This window comes from Ovis canadensis, chromosome 10 (genome assembly GCF_042477335.2).
Source record: "Ovis canadensis isolate MfBH-ARS-UI-01 breed Bighorn chromosome 10, ARS-UI_OviCan_v2, whole genome shotgun sequence".
NCBI classification, from domain to species: domain Eukaryota; kingdom Metazoa; phylum Chordata; class Mammalia; order Artiodactyla; family Bovidae; genus Ovis; species Ovis canadensis.
The window spans coordinates 65,464,119-65,484,890 of NC_091254.1; the positions used below are offsets into that span (position 1 = coordinate 65,464,119).

At 41.3% G+C, this 20,772-nt stretch overlaps 1 protein-coding gene across 50 annotated transcripts in view; it reads left to right on the top strand.

Annotated features, from left to right (window-relative positions):
• The window catches only part of LMO7 (LIM domain 7), a 219,173-nt gene that overhangs the window by 196,881 nt on the left and 1,520 nt on the right, over window positions 1–20,772 (top strand). For 35 of the 50 annotated variants that reach the window (XM_069601802.1, XM_069601804.1, XM_069601826.1 and 32 more), the window contains 11 exons: window positions 361–417; window positions 2,293–2,318; window positions 3,174–3,278; window positions 9,121–9,213; window positions 9,719–10,038; window positions 11,257–11,322; window positions 13,301–13,353; window positions 15,919–16,132; window positions 16,769–17,047; window positions 18,879–18,987; window positions 20,056–20,158. In XM_069601802.1, coding sequence (XP_069457903.1) covers window positions 361–417; window positions 2,293–2,318; window positions 3,174–3,278; window positions 9,121–9,213; window positions 9,719–10,038; window positions 11,257–11,322; window positions 13,301–13,353; window positions 15,919–16,132; window positions 16,769–17,047; window positions 18,879–18,987; window positions 20,056–20,158 — 1,425 coding nt within the window. The remainder of the gene's footprint in view (window positions 1–360; window positions 418–2,292; window positions 2,319–3,173; window positions 3,279–9,120; window positions 9,214–9,718; window positions 10,039–11,256; window positions 11,323–13,300; window positions 13,354–15,918; window positions 16,133–16,768; window positions 17,048–18,878; window positions 18,988–20,055; window positions 20,159–20,772) is intronic. The other 15 variants (XM_069601781.1, XM_069601789.1, XM_069601795.1 and 12 more) reach the window with 1 other exon arrangement.

Consider the following 20,772-nt stretch of genomic DNA (forward strand, 5'->3'; position numbering starts at 1 on the left):
GAATTTAATTGATAAGCTTAAGCAAAAAATTTTAATTTCCATTTCTCTAAAGCTGTGTGATCTGGCGTGGAAGATAGTACTTCGGCTTCTATGAAACTATGCTAGCTGCTAAAATTTATTAATCAAAATATTAGTTCCTGTTACTAATTTGAACATAGTTATAGACTACTAAAACTATGTGTGTCTTTGTGCATTGAAATAACCCCTATCTTCTATGGCTATCAGTTTTGTCACTTGAAAAATAATATTGCTACAGATTGGAAAAATGTATCAAGTATCATTTAGTTTTCCAGTGGTGAGAGATTAAAATGAATGACATGATATTGATGTACTTTTTTGTTTTTTGTATTTTTCAACTAGCCTCTGAACCTATTTCTTTGAAAAACTTAAAAAGGCGATCACAGTTTTTTGAACAAGGTAAACTGCCACGCTAACAATTCATGTACTTTCATGGAATTGTTCCCACTCTCCACTCTCTCCTGATAGTCTGTGGTGCTCGGCACTGAGCCTCTTCAATTCGGCCATCATTATGACCAAGCAACATAACCCATTTCCATTCTTTCCCTAGGGTCATCAGGCTTTTCTTACAGTTCATGGGTCTACCTCTGTGGTAATGGGTCTTTGCGTGTCCTTTGTATACCTCTGAAGTTTGTTTGTTTTTTTTTTTTAATTAAAAAAAAATTGAGATGCTGTTTAAACACACACTTCTTGCCACTGGGTGACAGTGAAAAATGAGAAATGTCATGTATGCTTTACTGCTTCCTACAAATTGCGTACTATTGGATTACACCAACATGCAACTGGCCAACTCCTAAAACATCAAATTTGGGGTTATGGAGAATGCTCTGAATAAAGAGCAGAATCGTTGAGTGCTATTAGGATGATGACTTTGGAGTGTTACTAGGACTGCTATGTTGACGTTGAAGTAAATTAAAAGTAAATTTTGGACACGCCTGTCAGCGAGTGTGCTTTGACATTCCCTGTGTTGGTGTAGTCGGGCAGTGCTGCTTCACAGGGTGCTTTGCATGTGGCTTTTCCTCCCCGTTCACATTTCTCTCCTGCTCTGTCTCATGGATGCAGTTTGAACTCTGCGTTTTGCAATCGAGAACTTAAAAGTAATATCCAACATTTGAGATGCAATGGCACAGTCAATAGGGAGTGTGCTGTTGGTATCTAAAATGTCATTGTTTCTTACTTTTAAGATTGTCCATAATATTTACAAACATGCCTTATAACATGATACTTACTGGATCTGTGTATTTTGTGTTAATCTCCTCGTAGGCACTTTTGATGAGTTAAGATCTCTTTTCAATCATAAATAGAACTAGCTTACCAGCTATGCACGTGCAAGGGTCTATTTGTGTCAGTATCCTTAGTGGGTTTGACATTTTTTGTTCAACTCTGATTTTTCTGTGGTAATTTAATTGAAACCATATGATACTCCTAGTTCAGATTGGCTAAAATAAAGCAATTCCTTTTCTTTCTCCATGGTAATTTTCACTCCCTTTTCTTCAACAGACTATTTTAGGGAAGAGTATTTTCCTAAATCTCAAAGCGGTTTTCTGTAAAATTTTGTTGTGTAAGTGAATAATCTGACAGCTGAGGGTTCAGGAAAAATGAAAAATTATAATACGAGAATGTATTTCATGAAATTTGCTTACATGTTTATAATCATTGTACTATATTCAGGCAAACACAGTTATGTAGGTTCCCTAAGAATAAAAAGAACGACCTTCTGCTCATAAGTTTACATGTGAAGTCTGAATCTTTGTGTTTCAAATAATAGGCAAGGAAAGGGAAATATTTCATGAACATGTTTGTTGGTGACTTATTTCAGAAAAGTAGCTCATTGGCAATAAGCCCTGAAAAATGTGACTTACACCTGTCACAGAGTAATTAATAGCAACAAGTAAAAAGTTGGGTTCTATAGATGTTGTAATATTTGAAATTCAATGTTTTCTATTAGGCTATGAGAATATTATTCACCCTATTAATAAAAGAACCCTGAAGCCCCTTAGAAATATACCTGTATCTCTGCCCTAGCACCTCAAGCTGGGCTGTAACTTGGGCATTCACTGTTGATCTTTTTCACTGGCTTTGAATTCTGAAGATAAGTGACAAGCAGATGGAACTAAAGAGAGAAGCTTACTGTTGTTTGAAAACAACTGATGTCACTTAGTATACTGGCATAGAACCAGCTTAGTGATACGATTTTCTGAAGGGAATTATTTCATAGAAATGAAGACTTACATTGTTTTTTTATTCTTTCCTTGCCCACATGCTGTAACACAGGAAGCTCCGATTCTGTGGTTCCTGATGTAAGTAGTCTTTGTTTGGCTTTGGAATAAACTAGGAGGCTTGGGTGGGACTGAACTAGTGCACAGTAGCATCACTTATTTTTACTTTAAGCTGCGTGAGAGTTTATCCAGGAATGACTTTTCCAACATGAAAAGACCTTTTTTTAAATTGAAGTATGCTGCTGCTGCTGCTAAGTCATTTTCAGTCATGTCTGACTCTGTGTGACCCTATAGATGGCAGCCCATCACGCTCCCCAGTCCCTGGGATTCTCCAGGCAAGAACACTGGAGTGGGTTGCCATTTCCTTCCTTTCCAGTGCATGAAAGTGAAAAGTGAAAGTGAAGTTGCTTAGAGTCGGACACGACTGCAGCCCACCAGGGGTGGGGTGCCATTGCTTTCTCTGTAATTGAAGTATAGTTGACTTATAATATTGTGTTCCTTTCCAGTGTACAGCAAAGTGATTCAGTTATATATATATATGTTCTTTTTTATATTTTTTCCATTATGATTTATTACAGGATATTGAATATAGTTCTCTGTGCTATACATTGAGACCTTGTCGTTTATCCATTCTATATAAAACACTTTGCATCTTCTAATCCCAAACTCCCAATCCAGTACTCACCCATTCCCCCATCCCCCTCCCCGTTGGCAGCCAGGAGTCTGTTGTCTATGTTGGTGAATCTCTTTCTGTTTCTTAGGTGAGTTCCATTTGTGTTAAGAGACATACTTTGAAATATAAAGCCCATTCTCCTTTGGTACAGCATAGGCCAAGGGTGATCTGAATAATTCATGTATGCAAAAGTACTTCAGTAGATGACTTCATGAAATAACATATTCTTCTTGGTTTGCACCTCTTCTCTTATAACCTGGCAGCTTCCAGTCCCAACCATTAGTGCCCCAAGTCGCTGGGCCTGGGATCCAGAGGAGGAACGGAGGCGGCAGGAGAGATGGCAGAAGGAGCAAGACCGACTGCTGCAGGTAGAGCAAAGTAGGGTGGATCAGCAGGAACTACATTTGCCCCAAGAGCGTCTCCTGCTCAGTGGCAACTGGTATTAAGAAGCAGCTTGAAAAACGAAAAGCCGGTAACCACATAATTAACAAATGTTTTGATATGTAGCATGTTTTGTATGAAATACTTTTCTGTTTTTGAAAATTTCTAGAGTCATCCTTTTTAAATTATTTATTAGTCCCTGGGTATATTTTTAGCCACCTTCATGGATCACCGTGCCTGAAGAGGCTTGCATAACTCAATGAAGCTATGAGTCATGCTGCGTAGGGCCACCCAAGGTGGAGGGGTCACAATGAAGAGTTCTGACAAAATCTGGTCCACTGGGGAAGAAAATGGCAACCCACTCCACTGTTCTTGCCTGGAGAATCCCATGGACAGTATGAAAAGGCAAAAAGATATGATGGCAGAAGATGAGCTCCCCAGGTTGGAAGGTGTTCAATATGCTACTGGGGAAGAGCTGAGGACAATTACTAGGCTATATATTGTTACCCTGCTTATTTAACTTATATGCAGAGTACATCATGAGAAACGCTGGACTGGAAGAAATACAAGCTGGAATCAAGATTGCCGGGAGAAATATCAATAACCTCAGATATGCAGATGACACCACCCTTATGGCAGAAAGTGAAGAGGAACTAAAAAGCCTCTTGATGAAAATGAAAGAGGAGAGTGACAAAGTTGGCCTAAACCTCAACATTCAGAAAACGAAGATCATAGCATCTGGTCCCATCACTTCATAGGAAATAGATGGGGAAACAGTGAAAACAGTGTCAGACTTTATATTTTTGGGGCTCCAAAATCATTGCAGATTGTGATTGCAGCCGTGAAATTAAAAGACGCTTACTCCTTGGAAGGAAAGTTATGACCAACCTAGATAGAATATTCAAAAGCAGAGATACTACTTTGCCAACAAAGGTCCGTCTAGTCAAGGCTATGGTTTTTCCAGTAGTCACATATGGATGTGAGAGTTGGACTGTGAAGAAGGCTGAGTGCCGAAGAGTTGATGCTTTTGAAGTGTGGTGTTGGAGAAGACTCTTGAGAGTCCCTTGGACTGCAAGGAGATCCAACCAGTCCATTCTGAAGGAGATCAGCCCTGGGATTTCTTTGGAAGGAATGATGCTAAAGCTGAAACTCTAGTATTTTGGCGACCTGATGTGAAGAGTTGACTCATTGGAAAGGACTCTGATGCTGGGAGGGATTGGGGGCGGGAGGAGAAGGGGACGACAGAGGATGAGATGGCTGGATGGCATCACTGACTCGATGGACGTGAGTCTGAGTGAACTCTGGGAGTTAGTGATGGACAGGGAGGCCTGGCGTGCTGCGATTCATGGGGTCGCAAAGAGTCAGACACGACTGAGCGACTGAACTGAACTGAACAGGAAAGAATGACGCGGCTGGGCCAAAGTGGAACCAGCGCTCAGTTGTGGATATGTTTGGTGGTGAAAGTAAAGTCCAATGCTGTAAAGAACAATATTGCATAGGAACCTGGTATGTTAGATTCATGAATCAAATTAAGTTGGATGTGGTCAAGTAAGAGACGGTAAGAGTGAACTTTGACATCTTAAGAATCAGTGAACTGAAATGGATGGGAATGGGTGAATTTAATTCAGATGAGCATTATATCTACTACTGTGGGCAAGAATCCCTTAGAAGAAATGGAGTAGCTCTCATAGTCAACAAAAGAGTCTAAAATGCAGTGCTTGGAGGCAATGACAGAATGACAGAATGATCTTGATTCGTCTCTAAGGCACACCATTCAACATTATAGTATTTCAAGTCTGTGCCCCAACCATTGAGGCCAAAGAAGCTGAAGTTGACCATTTGTATGAAGACCTACAAGACCTTTTACAACTAACACAAAAAAACAGATGTCCTTTTCATCATAGAGGATTATAATGCAAAAGTAGGAAGTCAAGAGATACCTGGAGTAACAGGCAAGTTTGGAATACAAAATGAAGCAAGGCAAAGGATTACAGAGTTTTGTCAAGAGAACACACTGGTCATAGCAAACATCCTCTTCCAATAAACCAAGAGGTGACTCTACACATGGACATCACTAGTTGGTTAATACTGAAATCAGATTGGTTATATTCTTTGCAGCCAAAGATGGAGAAGCTCTATATAGTCAGCAAAAACAAGACTGGGAGCTGAGTGTGGCTCACAGATCATGAGCTGTTTATTGCAAAATTCAGACTTAAGTTGAAGAAAGTAGGGAAAACCACTGGGCCATTCAGGTATGACCTTAATCAAATCCCTTAAGATGATATAGTGGAGGTGACAGATAGATTCAAGGGATTAGATCTGACAGACAGAGTGCCTGAAGAACTGTGAACAGAGGTTCATAACATTGTGGAGGAGGGAGGCAGTGACCAAAACCATCCTAAAGAGAAAGAAATGTAAGAAGGCAAACAGGTTGTCTGAGGAGGCTTCACAAATAGCTGAGAAAAGAAAAGTGAAAGGCAAGGGAGAAAGAGAAAGATACATCCAACTGGATACAGAGTTCCAGAGAATAGCAGGGAGCGATAAGAAGGCCTTCATTAGTGAACAGTGCAGAGAAATAGAGGAAACAATGGAATGGGAAAGGCTAGAGATCTTTTCAAGAAAATTGAAGATACCAAGGGAACATTTCATGCAAAGATGGGCATATTAAAGGACAGAAACAATATGGACCTAACAGAAGCAGAACAGAACTATGCAAAAAAGATCTTAATGACCAGATGACCGTGATGGTGTTACTCACCTAGAGCCAGACATTCTAGAGTGTGAAGTTAGGTGGGCCTTAGGAAACATTACTACAAGCAAAGCTAGTGGAGGTGACAGAATTCCAGCTGAGCTTTCAAATCCTAAAAGATGATGCTGTAAAAATGCTGCAGTCAGTATGCCAGCAAATTTGGAAAATTCAGCAGCACCACAGAACTAGAAAAGATCAGTTTTCATTCCAATCTCAAATAAGGGCAATGCCAAAGAATGTTCAAACTACTGTACAATTGTGCTTATTTGACATTCTAGCAAGGTTATGCTCAAAATCCATCAAGATAGGCTTCAGCAGTATGTGAACCAATAACTTTCCAATGTACAAGCTCAGTTTCAAAGAGGCAGAGGAACCAGAGATCAAATTGCCAACATTCATTGGATCATGGAGAAAGCAAGGGAGTCCCACAAAAACATCTACTGCTTCATCAACTACATGAAAGCCTTTGACTACATGGATCACAACAAACTGTGGAAAATTCTTAAAGAGATGGGGATACCAAACCACCATACCTGTCTCCTGAGAAACCTGTGTGCAGACCAAGAAGCGACATTTAGAACCATACATGGAACAACGGACTGGTTCAAAATTGGGAAAGGAGCGCAAAAAGGCTATATATTGTCACCCTTCTTATTTCACTTATATGTAGAGTATATCATGCAAAATGCTGGGCTGGATAAATCACAAGTTGGAATCAAGATTGCCGGGAGAAATATCAGTAACCTCAGATATGCAGATGATACTACTGTAATGGCAGAAAGTGAAGAGGAGCTAAAAAGCCTCTTGATGAAAGGGAAAGAGGAAAAAAAAAGAAAGTGAAAGAGGACAGTGAAAAAGCTGGCTTGAAACTCAGCATTTAAAAAACTAAGATCATGGCATGCAGTTCCATCACTTCATGGCAAATAGAAGGGGAAAAAGTGGAAGCAGTGACTTCCCTCGCAGGGATCTTCCCTTATAGCTCAGTCAGTAAGGAATCTGCCTGCAATGCAGGAAGCCCAAGTTCAATTTCTGGGTCAGGAAGATCCCCTCGAGAAGGAAATGGCAACCCACTCCAGTATTCTTGCCAGAAGACTCGCATGGACAGAAGAGCCTGGCAGGCAGGCTACAGCCCACGGGATCTCTAGAGTCGGATGGACACGAGTTAGTGACTAAACCACCACCACCACAAGAGACAGATTTTATTTTCTTGGGCTCCAAAATCACTGTGGATGGTGACTGCAGCCATGAAATTAAAAGATGCTTGCTCCTTTGAAGGAAGACTATGACAAACCTAGGCAGCATATTAAAAAGCAGAGATCACTTTGCTGACAAAGGTCTGTATAGTCAAAGCTATTGTTTTTCCAGTAATCATGTACGGATGTGAAAGTTGGAACATAAAGAAGGCTGAGCGCCGAAGAATCGATGCTTTGAATTGTGGTGCTGCAGAAGACTCTTGAGAAACTTTTGTACTACAAGGATATCAAACCAGACAATCCTAAAGGAAATCAACCCTGAATATCCATTGGAAGGACTAATGCTTAAGCTGAAGTTTCAATACTTTGGCTACCTAATGCAAAGAGCTTACTCATTGGAAAAGACCCTGATGATGGGAAAGACTGCAGACAAAAAGTGAAGCGGGTGGCAGAGGATGAGATGGTTAGATAACATTACCAACTCAATGAACATGAACTTCAGCAAACTCTGGGAGATAGTGGAGGACAGAGGAGCCTGGAGACCCCTGTCTGTGGGGTTGCAAAGAGTTAAACATGACTAGCAATTGAACAACAACAAATATTTTTAGATAATGTAGCATCATCATTTCATGGCTTTTCTTATTCATGAGAGGTCTGTAGGTTTGTAAGGACCAACCCACATATTGTCACCCTGCTTATTTAATTTATATGCAGAGTACATCATGCAAAACGCTGGGCTGGAAGAAGCACAAGCTGGAATCAAGGTTGCTGGGAGAAATAGCAATAATCTCAGATATGCAGATGACACTACCCTTATGGCAGAAAGTGAAGAGGAAATAAAAAGCCTCTTGATGAAAGTGAAAGAGGAGAGTGAAAAAGTTGGCTTAAAGCTCAACATTCAGAAAATGAAGATCATAGCATCCGGTCCCATCACTTCATGGGAAATAGATGGGGAAACAGTGGGAAGTGTCAGACTATTTTTTTGGGCTCCAGAATCACTGCAGATTGTGATTGCAGCCATGAAATTAAAAGACGCTTACTCCTTGGAAGGAAAGTTATGACCAACCTAGATAGAATATTCAAAAGCAGAGACATTATTTTGCCAATGAAGGTCCATCTGTCTAGTCAAGGCTATGGTTTTTCCTGTGGTCATGTATGGATGTGAGAGTTGGCCTGTGAAGAAAGCTGAGCACTGAAGAATTGATGCTTTTGAATTGTGGTGTTGGAGAAGACTCTCGAGAGTCCCATGGACTGCAAGGAGATCCAACCAGTCCTTTCTAAAGGAGATCAGTCCTGGGTGTTCATTGGAAGGACTGATGCTGAAGCTGAAACTCCAATCCTTTGGCCACCTGATGCGAAGAGTTGACTCATTGGAAAAACTGATGCTGGGAGGGATTGGGGGCAGGAGGAGAAGGGGACGACAGAGGATAGGATGGCTGGATGGCATCACCGACTCTGTGGACATGAGTTTGAGTGAACTCCGGGAGTTGATGATGGACAGGGAGGCCTGGCGTGATGTGATTCATGGGGTTGCAAAGAATCAGACACTCCTGAGCAACTGAACTGATCTGAACTGCACCCACATACACTGTATGCTCGGTCTATTGCAGAGTAATTCAGTGCCCCTTCCAGTTAGCTGGGGCTTCCATGAATTACAGCCATGGGGAAAGGTGGATATGAGTTCAGTTCTCCATGTCTACTCTTCCCTATCTGCATTTTAGCTCAATATGAGCTATTTTCTACTTTAGTGATGCAAATCTGATTGGTTAAATCAATGTCTCTGTCTTTAAATATGGAGGTAGAGGGTAGAACTGGCCAAAATGCAAATAAGGGATTGTTTCATATCATTAGCATATTAATGAATTAATCTGCCATCTCATCTTATAGGAAAAATATCAACGAGAACAGGAAAAACTGAGGGAAGAGTGGCAGAGGGCTAAACAGGAGGCTGAGAGAGAGAATTCCAAGTACTTGAATGAGGTAGTGTTGGATCGTGTCATCTTCTTTCTTCCCTACCTTGTTGCTGAAAGTGGCTGTAAAATGGAACTACCCCGTTTCACCTGGCTTTGGCCACACATTCACTTAGGTCTCTCTCTCAATGTACCAGGCTGTGGTTTGTCACAATTTTGCTTTGATGTTTCAGCCTTTCTCCTAGTTGCTCTGCTGTGTCACTAAGCAATCCTATCAGAAGGCTTTAAGTGTGTCTTCCTTTTCTGTGTTACAGTTCCACTCCCCACATGTGATTTTGTCTGTGATAAAACTTTTTTTTTTAATCTTTTTAGACCATTTTTAATTAGAGCATATTATTGGTCTTGGTTTCTTCCATACAACAATGTGAATGAGCTCTAAAACTATATATATTATTTCAAGTGGAATTCTGGGCCAACTACAATAAGTATCATTTAAAACTGAATATAGACATGTCTTTGTGGAATGATAGAAATGCACAGATTTAGACGGGTTTCTCTTCTCCCTGGTCATGTAGGAGCTGATGGTCCTGAACTCAAACAGCATTTCTCTGATGGCCCGGGAGCCTGCCCTGGCCACCAGAGGTGAGGAGTCCAAGTCTTCTGACAGGGAAGGAACCCGGGCAGAGGAGCAGATGAGGCACCAGGAGCAGGAGGAAGATGCGAATGAGGACCAAAGGAAGAAGCTGCAGGAACAACTCACTCTTGAGAGAGAGAGGAAGTTGAAGGAGCAGCAATATCAGGAAGAGCAGCAACAGAAGCGGCGTGAGGCGGAGGAGCAGAAGCACCAGGCAGAGAAAGAGAGGGAAACTTCCATCAAAATATACCAGTACAGAAGGTCTGTCTCCACGGCCAGAGGGCACGTGTGGTTTTTCAATTGTCTTGGTTTAGCTGAATGGATACAGCCATATCCATTCCCTACTTCAGAGGCGCCTACTCAGTCCTCTTGCTCCCCACCGTCCATCCTCTACACAGGGGAACCCAGCAGAGTGAACCCTTTCCATTGTCAGTCTGAGCTTATCACCTGACTTCCTGCTGTGAATTCCCCTGTTGCTCCCTGTCATATTACAACATCATCCAAAGTCCTTGCCAAAGCCCAGGTAGCTTGGGTGAGCTGCATCTTGGCTTTCTGGTCTCCCCAGCTTCCTACCACTCTTCACCTCACTTGGTCGCTTCCAGTCACAGTGGCCTCCTTTTCCTTCCATGAAAATGTCCAATTTATTCTGCCCTGAGACTTTCACATTTTCTAGTCCCTGTATCTGGAGAAGGCTTCCCTTACATGCTTGTGTGGCTCAGTCATTTTCTTTAAGTCTCTGCTCCTATGTCACCCTGTCAGACTTTGCAGAATACCTCACCTGAAATACAAGCCTCTTCCCTCACCCCTTCTCTCCAGTATGCACTTGCCTGCTTTACATTATGCATTTATTTACTCATCTGTTAACCTGCCTATCCCACTAAAATGTATTAAGAGGCCAATAAGTATGCTTTGTTTACCAGCCCAGTCCTGGAATAGTACTGAAACATAGCAGGCAATCAGTGTATGTTTGCAGGATGAATGAATTGCAGATGTCTATTGATGGTAGTGAGTCTCTGTTTTTTTGTAGAGATGGATTAAAATACTTCTGTTTGTTTAGTTTTCAACTCAGAGACCATTCTGAGAATGGTCTATTCTGAGAAAGAGGCTGCTGCTGCTAAGTCGCTTCAGTTGTGTCCGACTCTGTGTGACCCCATAGATGGCAGCCCACCAGGCTCCCCCATCTCTCGGATTCTCTAGGCAAGAATAGTGGAGTGGGTTGCCATTTCCTTCTCCAATGCATGAAAGTGAAAAGTGAAAGTGGAGTTGCTCAGTCGTATCTGACTCTTAGTGACCCCATGGACTGCAGCCCACCAGGCTCCTCCGTCCATGGGATTTTCCAGGCAAGAGTGCTGGAGTGGGGTGCCATTGCCTTCTCTGAGAAAAAGGCTATAATAACATTATTTTGATATTCATTTCTTAAACTCTGAGATGGCATTAAATTCTAACATTTTGACCATAAACTCCTTTTCCATCTTTTAGGCCTATTGATTCCTATGACATACCAAAGAGAGAAGAAGAATCTTCTGATTTGCTTCCTAGCGACAGGTGTGTAGAACTTCAGTTATAATTTGGTGGGAGTAATTGGCTTCAGATGAATATCTGAGGGCTTGTGTAAGAGTTTTGTAGGACTAAGTTAACACTTGCTCTTTTATGGGATACAGAGATATCCTGCTGATTGATCTTTGTATCAGTTGGCTTTTGCTGTGTAACCAACAACCCCTAAACTTAATGACGTGATTATGATTTTGTGAGTCAGCATTTTGGACTTGACTGGCTATCAGCAGGGGCAATGAGAGCAACTGGGCCATGTGTCTTTCAACATCCAGAAAGCCAGTGCAGTCTCCTCCACATGTGGCTAGACAGAGCAAAGAGAGAGAATTAAAGAGAAGAAGTATGCAAGGCAGTTTGTAGTCTAAGATCTGACCTGGCACACCATTGCCCTGCCCCATTTTGTTACCTAAAGTCACAAGCCCAGCCCAAGTTCACGGAGAGGAGAAGAACCCTACCTGTTTGTGGGAGGAGCCACGTGCTAGCGGAAGGGACACACAAAAAGTGTGTTCGTTTTTGCAATCTACCTGGAGCTTTGTTTTAAAGGAGTTATAAGTAATAGTGTGAGTTTACTGAACATTCCATTCAGACATCGGAAATGAACCTTGTAGACTTTTTCTTAGTTTGATGAGACCTACTGGTCAGTTTCGGGGAATGAAGATCGGATTTCAGATACCTGAAAAGTTATACATTTCCTAAAACATTAAATCTGATATTTTAAAGTAATTTAAAAAATGCTCTGCACTCTTGAGATCACTTAGGACTTCTAAAAAGTCTGTATTTATCTGTTATATGACTATTAATTAGTGTTTTCACAGCTAAAATTTCTTCAGCAAGTTTATCTTAGAGATAGGGGAAGACTCATCTCTATATCAGGATGACTGAACAGGACTCAAGACTAGAAAGGGAAAAGAAACGGAATATACATAAAGGTAGTAATGAGCTGACATTAAGCTAGAAAAAATTGCTCGTGATGGATGACCTTATTTATAGTCATTGTTTCCGAATAACTTTAGATCATTAAAATGTGTATGTTTCTTTTTTTAAAGATATGATTTATTTATATATTTAAATAAGCCTCATGTATATAGCTCATTATCTTGAGAAAATAATTAGGTTGCTGAGAAAGGAAACTTAAGGAATCTCAGAAAATATGAAATATTCCAGGCAGTTGTGATAAAGCATGCCCTAGAGGCATTAAGGAGTATAGCTAGACATCATGCATTAAAAGCATTTTCTCCTACGTTAATACAAATGAAACTATTCATGAATGTTGCTAACAGTTTGTGTTGCACGTAATTATATGCTGAATTAATGTTATAAATGTGCATATATATATGATAATGCACATTATATATTATTATTTGTTATTATTACTAGTATTTAAAATTGTGCCCAGAAAGGGAGAATGAGATGAGCATGTGTTGGTATATAGACCCAAGTTTACCATCACGGAATCAGGCCATTTCAGAAGCTGCCTATGCCAGTGTGCTCCAGCACCTCTTTGGAATGCTAGGGTGGCATTTGATGAGTTACTGTGTCCGAGTAGGACTCTAAGGCCCCTGAGTTCGCTTCTTAACCCTTGGGAGCATGGAGGAAGCATTAACAGTCTGATGTTAGGCTGTCTGATAATAGATGCTTCATATAGCTTGGTAAGATTGATATCTCGTAGAGAAGAGGGTCAGAGTATTCAAGTCATTCCAGAAAGTCATAGGATTTCACTGTCATCAAATTGAGAGGATTGTCACATGCTTCTGTCTGTTTCTACCATCATGCTCTTTTCTCTTTAGAGATGTCACCGTTCTCTGCTAGTTTGTACAACATGAAAAATTCTTTGATATGAAAATAAATATGGCTCTCAACAGACATGGAAAATAAATCAACTGCTTTAAAAATAATCTTTTTGGTGTTCTTACTTCATAAATATGAAAAGACTGTTCTTCATGAGATATATGTAATGTGTTCTATGTTTTAGGAATAAATCCAGATCAACTACTGAATTGGATGATTCCCCCACAAATAAAAATGGTAAATGTGAATTTTTTTCAAAATTCTTCAGCATGATTGCTTAGCTATGCTATCACACCCTATGATTACTATTTTTAAGGTCAAGACATTTCAGGTTCATTAAGATTACATATTTGAAATACTACGGATTTTTAGCATTTACATATCAGAGCAGAATTATCTTGTGCTTATTTTGGCTTTACTTTATAATGGAGGGAGTACTGCAAGATTAAAGCTATAGATAGCTTAGAAATTATGTGAAAAATTTGCAAAGTGATGCTAATACCTTGTGGTATAGTGGATTTTATTTTGCCGCCAAAGAACTGGGACAGTAGTTTTCTGCAGAGGATCAGGGAAATTGTATATAAACGTGACACTGGACATGTAAATGACAAGATAGCAAAAAATTCAAAATGATGATTTCACTAACGTGGCAAAAGCATTTGGAACCTGATATTTTTAGTATAAAGTGAACTTTTGGACCGTAGATAACTGAGGTTATGTAACTAAGGGAAGAAAACTAATCAGAAATACCATTTTAAGCCGAGTTTGCATACCAGGCTTTGAGTTAGGAAGGTGTTGGTCAGTTATGTAAACGACTGAAGATCCAGCTGAAGATTGAGGTGGACTTGGTGGACATGCCCATTTAAGTGGAAGACTACTGCCCAGTTCCAGTTTGTCACTGCCATGGGGGAAGATACAAACTTGTGATTGCCAACTCTTTCTATTGAAACACAGAAGTAAAAAAAAAAAAAGTCTGAATTTTTATTTTAAGGAAGTTTGACCAGGAATTTAAAAAATTGTGTAACCCTCTGTGAGCCAAACAATATCCACAGGCCCCAGTGTTCTGATGGCAGCTAGTTTACAACCTCGAGTTAAAGCTTGTAGAATTTATAGTTTCTAGTAGGTTTCACGGTCACCTCCTTTCCCTTAACACAGAGAACCTTTCATTATCTGGTCCTAGTTTAACTCTTCGGCCTATTTTGTTTTTTTCCCCATAAGCGTCCCTTAACTATAACCAAACTATTCTCTCATTTCCCAGCTTATCAAATGCTTTCTGATCTGGTTCCTCTGGTCTTACCTGTTTGGATTTCCAGTTTCTTCTCCCCAACTGTGCCCCGAGGTCACCATTAAAATAAAAGTTTAAGTACTTCCATCTGCCATGAAACATGAAACAGTGATCATATTCTCATTTGAAAGTAAACACATGACCTGTTAGTAACAACAAGTGTGACTCTCAGAAATAGTCTTCTTAATATTGTGACTTGTGTTATTGATCTGGCTATTTTTGTACATATATTTTCTCCTCTGAATAGCACACAGTAGATGTTATCAAATATTTTGTTGGAAAACTTGGTTATTCCAGTAAGGCATCTTTAAAATAGAAAACATTTTATTTTAAATCTGACCAAATTGATAAGATGTGTGTATGTACCAATGTAAACATAGATGTGTATAAGAAATTTTTGGTGGCCTTGTTCATTGCTTCCTAGAAGATAAACTATGGCGGAGTGAATTTTGAAAGAAAGACAATAGCCATGAATCTGGAGAGTAAATGAAAAATCCTTAGGTGAAATTTCCTAATCCAAGTTAAAATGGGGAGAGTCCCTCAAAGTTATGGATGTTTTATGCAAATCAGGAATTCATCAGCAAATCTAAGGAGACAAAACCTTTAGGATAAAACCTGACTTAATTGTCATTCATAAATTCAACATCCAAACTACCACAGTCAGTTCTCTTAAAAGAGATAAAAGTCTGATAACATTCCTCAGCCATCATTTGGATCACTTGGCTATTTTTCAGTTTCACAAAAGCCATTTCAGTGATTGAGTATGCTGTCATTCCTATGGTCTGGTCATGACTTATTCTGTGACTTAACACCAGGAAGACGTGCGCCATGTCAGCTGGAAAGAAAAGAAAGTGAAAGTTGCTCGGTTGTGTCCGACTCTTTGCAACTCCATAGACTATATAGTCCATGGAGTTCTCCAGGCCATAATAATGGAGTGGGTAGCCGTTCCCTTCTCCAAGAGATCGTTTCAATCCAGGGATCGAACCCAGGTCTCCCACATTGCAGGTGGATTCTTTACCATCTGAGCCACCAGGGAAGCCCCTTGTCAGCTGAAGGTATATGCCTTTATGTCTGGCTCTCTCCCCAGGGTGAGTGTATATTTTTTGAAAGAATAGAAAGCCCTGTTCCCTTGCAGAGTTATCACAGCAAGCATTCAATGAGCAGGTGCTTGACTAATTTTAATTTAGGAAGGAAGGAAATAATGGAAGAGAAACTTTCTGGATGAGCAGTTTGTCATTTAGTACTGCTGAAATCAAGACCAGTTGTCTCCTTTTTAGGCAGCTCCTTAGTTTTCCCGAGTGTCCCCCTGGTATGCCTCTGGGACTGGAATTGGAATTTCCAGGGACAGGACAGACTGTTGCTTTATCTTCTGAGGCAGCAGTCTCATTGAGAATTGATAATGTGAGCCTGTGTGCCCACTGTCACTTTCTTTTTTTGGCTCCACTGTATTTGGAGATTTAATTACTATCCCTGTTTTTAATGCACTAATCCTGCAGCTTTTGATATTTTTAATTTAGGAAGCAATAGATACCCAGACCGAAGTGGAAGCAGTAGCTCATCACAGAAGAGCTCGAAGAAGGAACCAGCGCCATCAGGAGCGGAGTTGGAGAGACAGCAAATCCTCCAAGAAATGAGGAAGAGAACCTCCCTTTATGACGACAACAGCTGGATCCGACAGCGCAGTTCCAGTGTCAACAAAGAGCCTATTTGTCTGCCTGGGGTTATGAGAAGGTGTGAGACGTCTTTGGAATGATTTCCCTTTCTGTACTGAGGTGCAGATATTTAATTTCTAGGCGTGCTGGCTACTTTGGATGAAAGAGATGTCATCACTTCTTCTCTTACGTAAGATTTTGTGAGAAAGAGAAGCAGAACCAGTGTCATTGGGCACTTGTCACGAAGCACTGATTAGTGGCAGACACATGGCAGGCACTTTGTCTACATCATTTCACTTCACCTGGGAAGAATGTCTTGAGGCAGGAATGGTAATTCTGCTTTTCCACAAAGAAGCTGTGGCTTGAGTAAGGAATGCACACGGACAAAACCACGTGGCTAGTAGGTTGCAAGGCTGGATGTGGAGTTCTGATGTGTGATTCATGCATTTAAATAATTGATGTGCTTAGTGCTTCCTTGAATGATGAATTTTTAAAAAATGAAGCTTCTGTTTATAATAAGATTGGAATCATGAAAATGGTGTTCACAAAGTGTGGAAACCTGGTATTTGCAACTTTAAGGAAAATATATAGATAGAAATTAATTGCAGATGAGAGGATGAACTAAGCAGAGGTATCTGAGGTAAATGAATACTGAAGCTACTTTTGTTTAGTATTTCCACCGCTGATAAACTGGTGAATCCTTTCTGTGTTTCAGAGGTGAATCTCTAGATAACCTGGATTCCCCAAGAACCAATTCTTGGCGACAGTCCCCGTGGTTCAGTCAGCCGTCAGGAGTCTACGCCTCTTCCTCTGTCCAAGACTTCAGTCGCCCCCCACCTCAGCTGCTGTCCACATCAAACCGTGCCTACATGCGGAACCCCTCCTCCAGCATCCCCCCTCCCTCAGCTGGTTCTGTGAAGACCACCACCCCGTCCCCTATACCGCGTAGCCATTCCCCTGCGGCTCCGCAGCCAGGCTCCCAGCCACGCAACAGGTGAGGGGCCCTTAGGGTTTTCCTTTTTCTTTCTTTAGACTCAAGGGGTAGTTTTCATTAAAAATTTCCCCAGATCTTGTCCAAGCTTTCCAGTGAAAGAAAAACAAGGCTTTTTGAATGTGTCAAATTTAGTGTTCCTTTCCCAGATCAATTCAGAAGGCTTCCTTAATGTCTCTCCGTGGCAACCCAAGGGTATTTATGGATGTTGTATGAAGCCATGGAGGCCTTTAAAATGTTACGACTCTGCCACTGTCTCATTTACTTGGGCCTGTGGTCAGTGTCTCAAATGCAGGCAGACCTAAATCCCAGCTGTGGAATCATAAAAACGTACAGTAGCTTGTGAATGCATGGCAAAGTAATGAGTAAAAGCAGTACTGTAAAATGTTGGACTATTTTAATGAGACTGTGATATACACTCATTTTATAGGGACTGAGTGTAAAGGACATTGTAACCCAGCCCCATCATCTGTGGAACTTTGAGCAAGCTGGCTTTAAACATTCTCAAGTTATTTATTGCATTGGGGGCTTTTGATTTCCAAAACCACTGCTTGTCTCTTATCTGACTGGTCAGCATTTTGCTGAGATCACATCAACTGAATTCTGCAGGTCATATACTGTGGGAAATATGAGAGTTAGAGTGGTGGGTCTTGTTTTTTGATACGGAGTAGAGCTCAGACATGAACACATGTTGGGGTTTTAGGTCTGTGTAGCTTCTACACAGTTCCCGTAGGCTTCATGTAACCGCATCTAACAGTGTTCCTGCTGAGACCTGAAGGGAGTTCTCCCAGCCTGTAATGCTGATGAAATACTGAAAAGTAGAAACACAATGATTAATGTTGAGATTTTTTTAAAGCTATCAACTAAAGGATTTCGTTCAGAGAAGATATTTTTATTCCAGCTAAAATGTGTCTCGGAGTCTGAATTGAGGGAATGAGCGATGAGGATTCATGGTAAATTTGGAGTTAAGAATAGAATCAGGGGAAGGCAGAGGAGAGAAAGAGAACCTGTTTACTTACTGAGAATCCTGCCCTCGGAAAGCAGAAAGGAGACAGGGCTATGGGCTTCTCTGCCCTGAAAATGTCTCTCTCTAGAGCACGAGGTGCTCTAACGTGGGACATTCAACAGCAATGCCCTTTGCAGTGACACTGAAGTGCTGTGCCCATCCTGCGGGATGCAAAGATAAGAAGTAGCCTTCACCTTCCCACCTGGGAGAGGAGATAAGACTTGTAAACAAAGCAGAGACTCGCCATGCCTATCTGAATGCTAGCTGTAGTAGTTTTCATGTCGTTCGTCTCAGAAGCAGTCCAGTAAGCCAGAGGCATTAAGGAAAGCACTAAGGAAATGCTTCTGTTTAACTAGATTACTGGGTGAATGAGAAGGAGGTTGACAAAATAAGGGTGAGATGATAGGTTTGATAGACTTGCAGTGCCTCTTGGAAGTAGCTGGGGATGCTTTTTTAGTGGCAATAGGCAAAGAACATAACAAGGGATGTGCTTGGGTGGCTTTACCTGGCAAGAAGATGTTGGCTGGATTAGAAGGGCATGAGAACCTTGCCGAGTACAGATGTGGCCTATGGGCGATAGCAGAATGGAGCGATGACACAGAAATTGTTCATTTCTGTAACTGGGTGTCAGGGGTACCAGAACCGTTGTGGAGATCCTTCAAGGTACAGTATAATCAAGCCATAACTGGTTGGCTGGTGAAAGTTTTCCTCCCATGGATATATAAAGATTTTCTTAGAGGATGGTTTGTGTTAGTACCAGGATGTGATTTGCAGATGAGCGGTTTGAAATGGATGAAAGCCTCCCTCCCGTTCTCGTCCTGCGTCTAGGTCGGTCAGTGGGAAGCGTGTGTGCTCTTATTGTCATAACATTCTGGGCAAAGGAGCCGCCATGATCATCGAATCCCTGGGTCTTTGTTATCATTTGCATTGTTTTAAGGTGAGACTAGCCAAACAGCCTGCAGGCCTGCAACGCTTTGCTTGGAGAGCGCATGGCTTCTTTGAGCGCTGGGTGTGGACCCGCCACTAACAAGCTAGGTGCTGCCTCCGTGGGTCTGCGCTGCACTTGGCATCACAAATGGCCTCCTCCTGCTGCTGCCTTCTCAAACCTTGACCCTGGAGGCACCATGCGCTTCCTATCTCCAATCTAAGATTCTATAAATAAAGTTTACATTGCGTAAATGCTTCCTCTAACATGCTGCTATGGTTATTAACAGCATGGGGATATAAATTATAAGTGTCCAGAAACTTAGCTTTGAATAGGGAGAGTGTGAAAGAAATTACATTGTAAATATTTTTGCAGTTGCAGATAAGGTGTTCTTACACATAAGAAAGAAGTAAGGCTATATAACTGCCTTATTTTGCAGTATCTGTCTTTAGAGACACCGCTATTTGATTCTTGAACTTGTGTTGGGCCAGAGAGAGAACTTCTGGTTGTTGATCCTGGAGTCCTGCAGAGCTCAACTTGTTTTAAGCTTGTCTGACTCTGGCTCAGGTTGTTTCCTGGCATAACAGAATGAGTCAAAATCATTAGTGTTTGAGCATGTGGAGCCAAAATGCCCAGCCATGGGTATTTTGGGAAAGCACCATGTGTGAACACTCCTGGGGATGCCCGGATGGCCCACTCCAGGGCAGAGAGCCAGAAACCTCATCTTCTTGCCCTTGGCCAGTTCCTTCCCATGGTGCTTTAGCCTGTCCATCCCCTGGGAGAAAGGAAGCGTTAGCTTCTTTAAGCCAATCAATGAATCATTTCTACTCTTTTGGTATAGTTAGAATGAAATCTTGGCTCTTAAAATTGGCTTTATGAATTCTTTAATGTTTCATCCAGCAGGCTTCATTTTAACCTCATTATCTTTTGGCCTTTTTTTTTTTTTCCCCCTTTGCTGAAATGTCTCTAAGAGCTTAGAAACTGCATTTTATTTTGCTCATTTTTTTTTCCTCCTGGGAGTGTCCCAGGGGTTCTTGAGATAAGTGTGGGTGTTTCCTGTTGTTTTTGTTTGTCTCTCAGTGTGTGGCCTGCGAGCGTGACCTCGGAGGCTCTTCCTCAGGAGCCGAAGTCAGAATCCGAAACAACCAGCTGTACTGCAACGACTGCTATCTCAGATTCAAATGTAAGAGAGCAAATCAGGGAGAAAATTTCTTGTCTTTTACAGAGAGCACGGGTTCCCACGTACTGCCCTGAACCTACGACCTGCTCCCCTTCCAGCTCACCTTCAAGCTCTGTGCCCTAGAGCTCCAGGCTTTAGGAATCTCACCATGTCGCCCTCAAAGAGGGTCCAGTGAATGAGTCAGTGGGTCAGTTCTCAGGTTCCAGCTCCACAGGGTTGGGTGTGGGGCCGAGGACCTGGAGACGGATGTGACCTGGGGAGTCAGGACAATGTTCAGTGCAGTTTAGTCTGCTCAGAGTCTAGAGAAGCTTCTAATGACTCAAGAATACACATCAAGTCAGTTAAAGTGAGTCTTCTGTACAGCCTCTCATCTGATACTTGGCCTTTCAGAGTTTTAGCTGATTTCTATTATTTACCAATGTGGGTCCGATTATGTGATTTAGAATATGACCAACTTAAAGACTGTGGTTTAAAAGGATAATAAAGAATAGTCGGTGTATGTTTGTTACTATATAATCATATCCTATTAACATATACAATAGTTTAAAAAGAGCGTTAATTCTGATTGCATAGTCTTTCAGTGTCATTTTTGAAAAAACTGGGTTTTTAAAAAACTT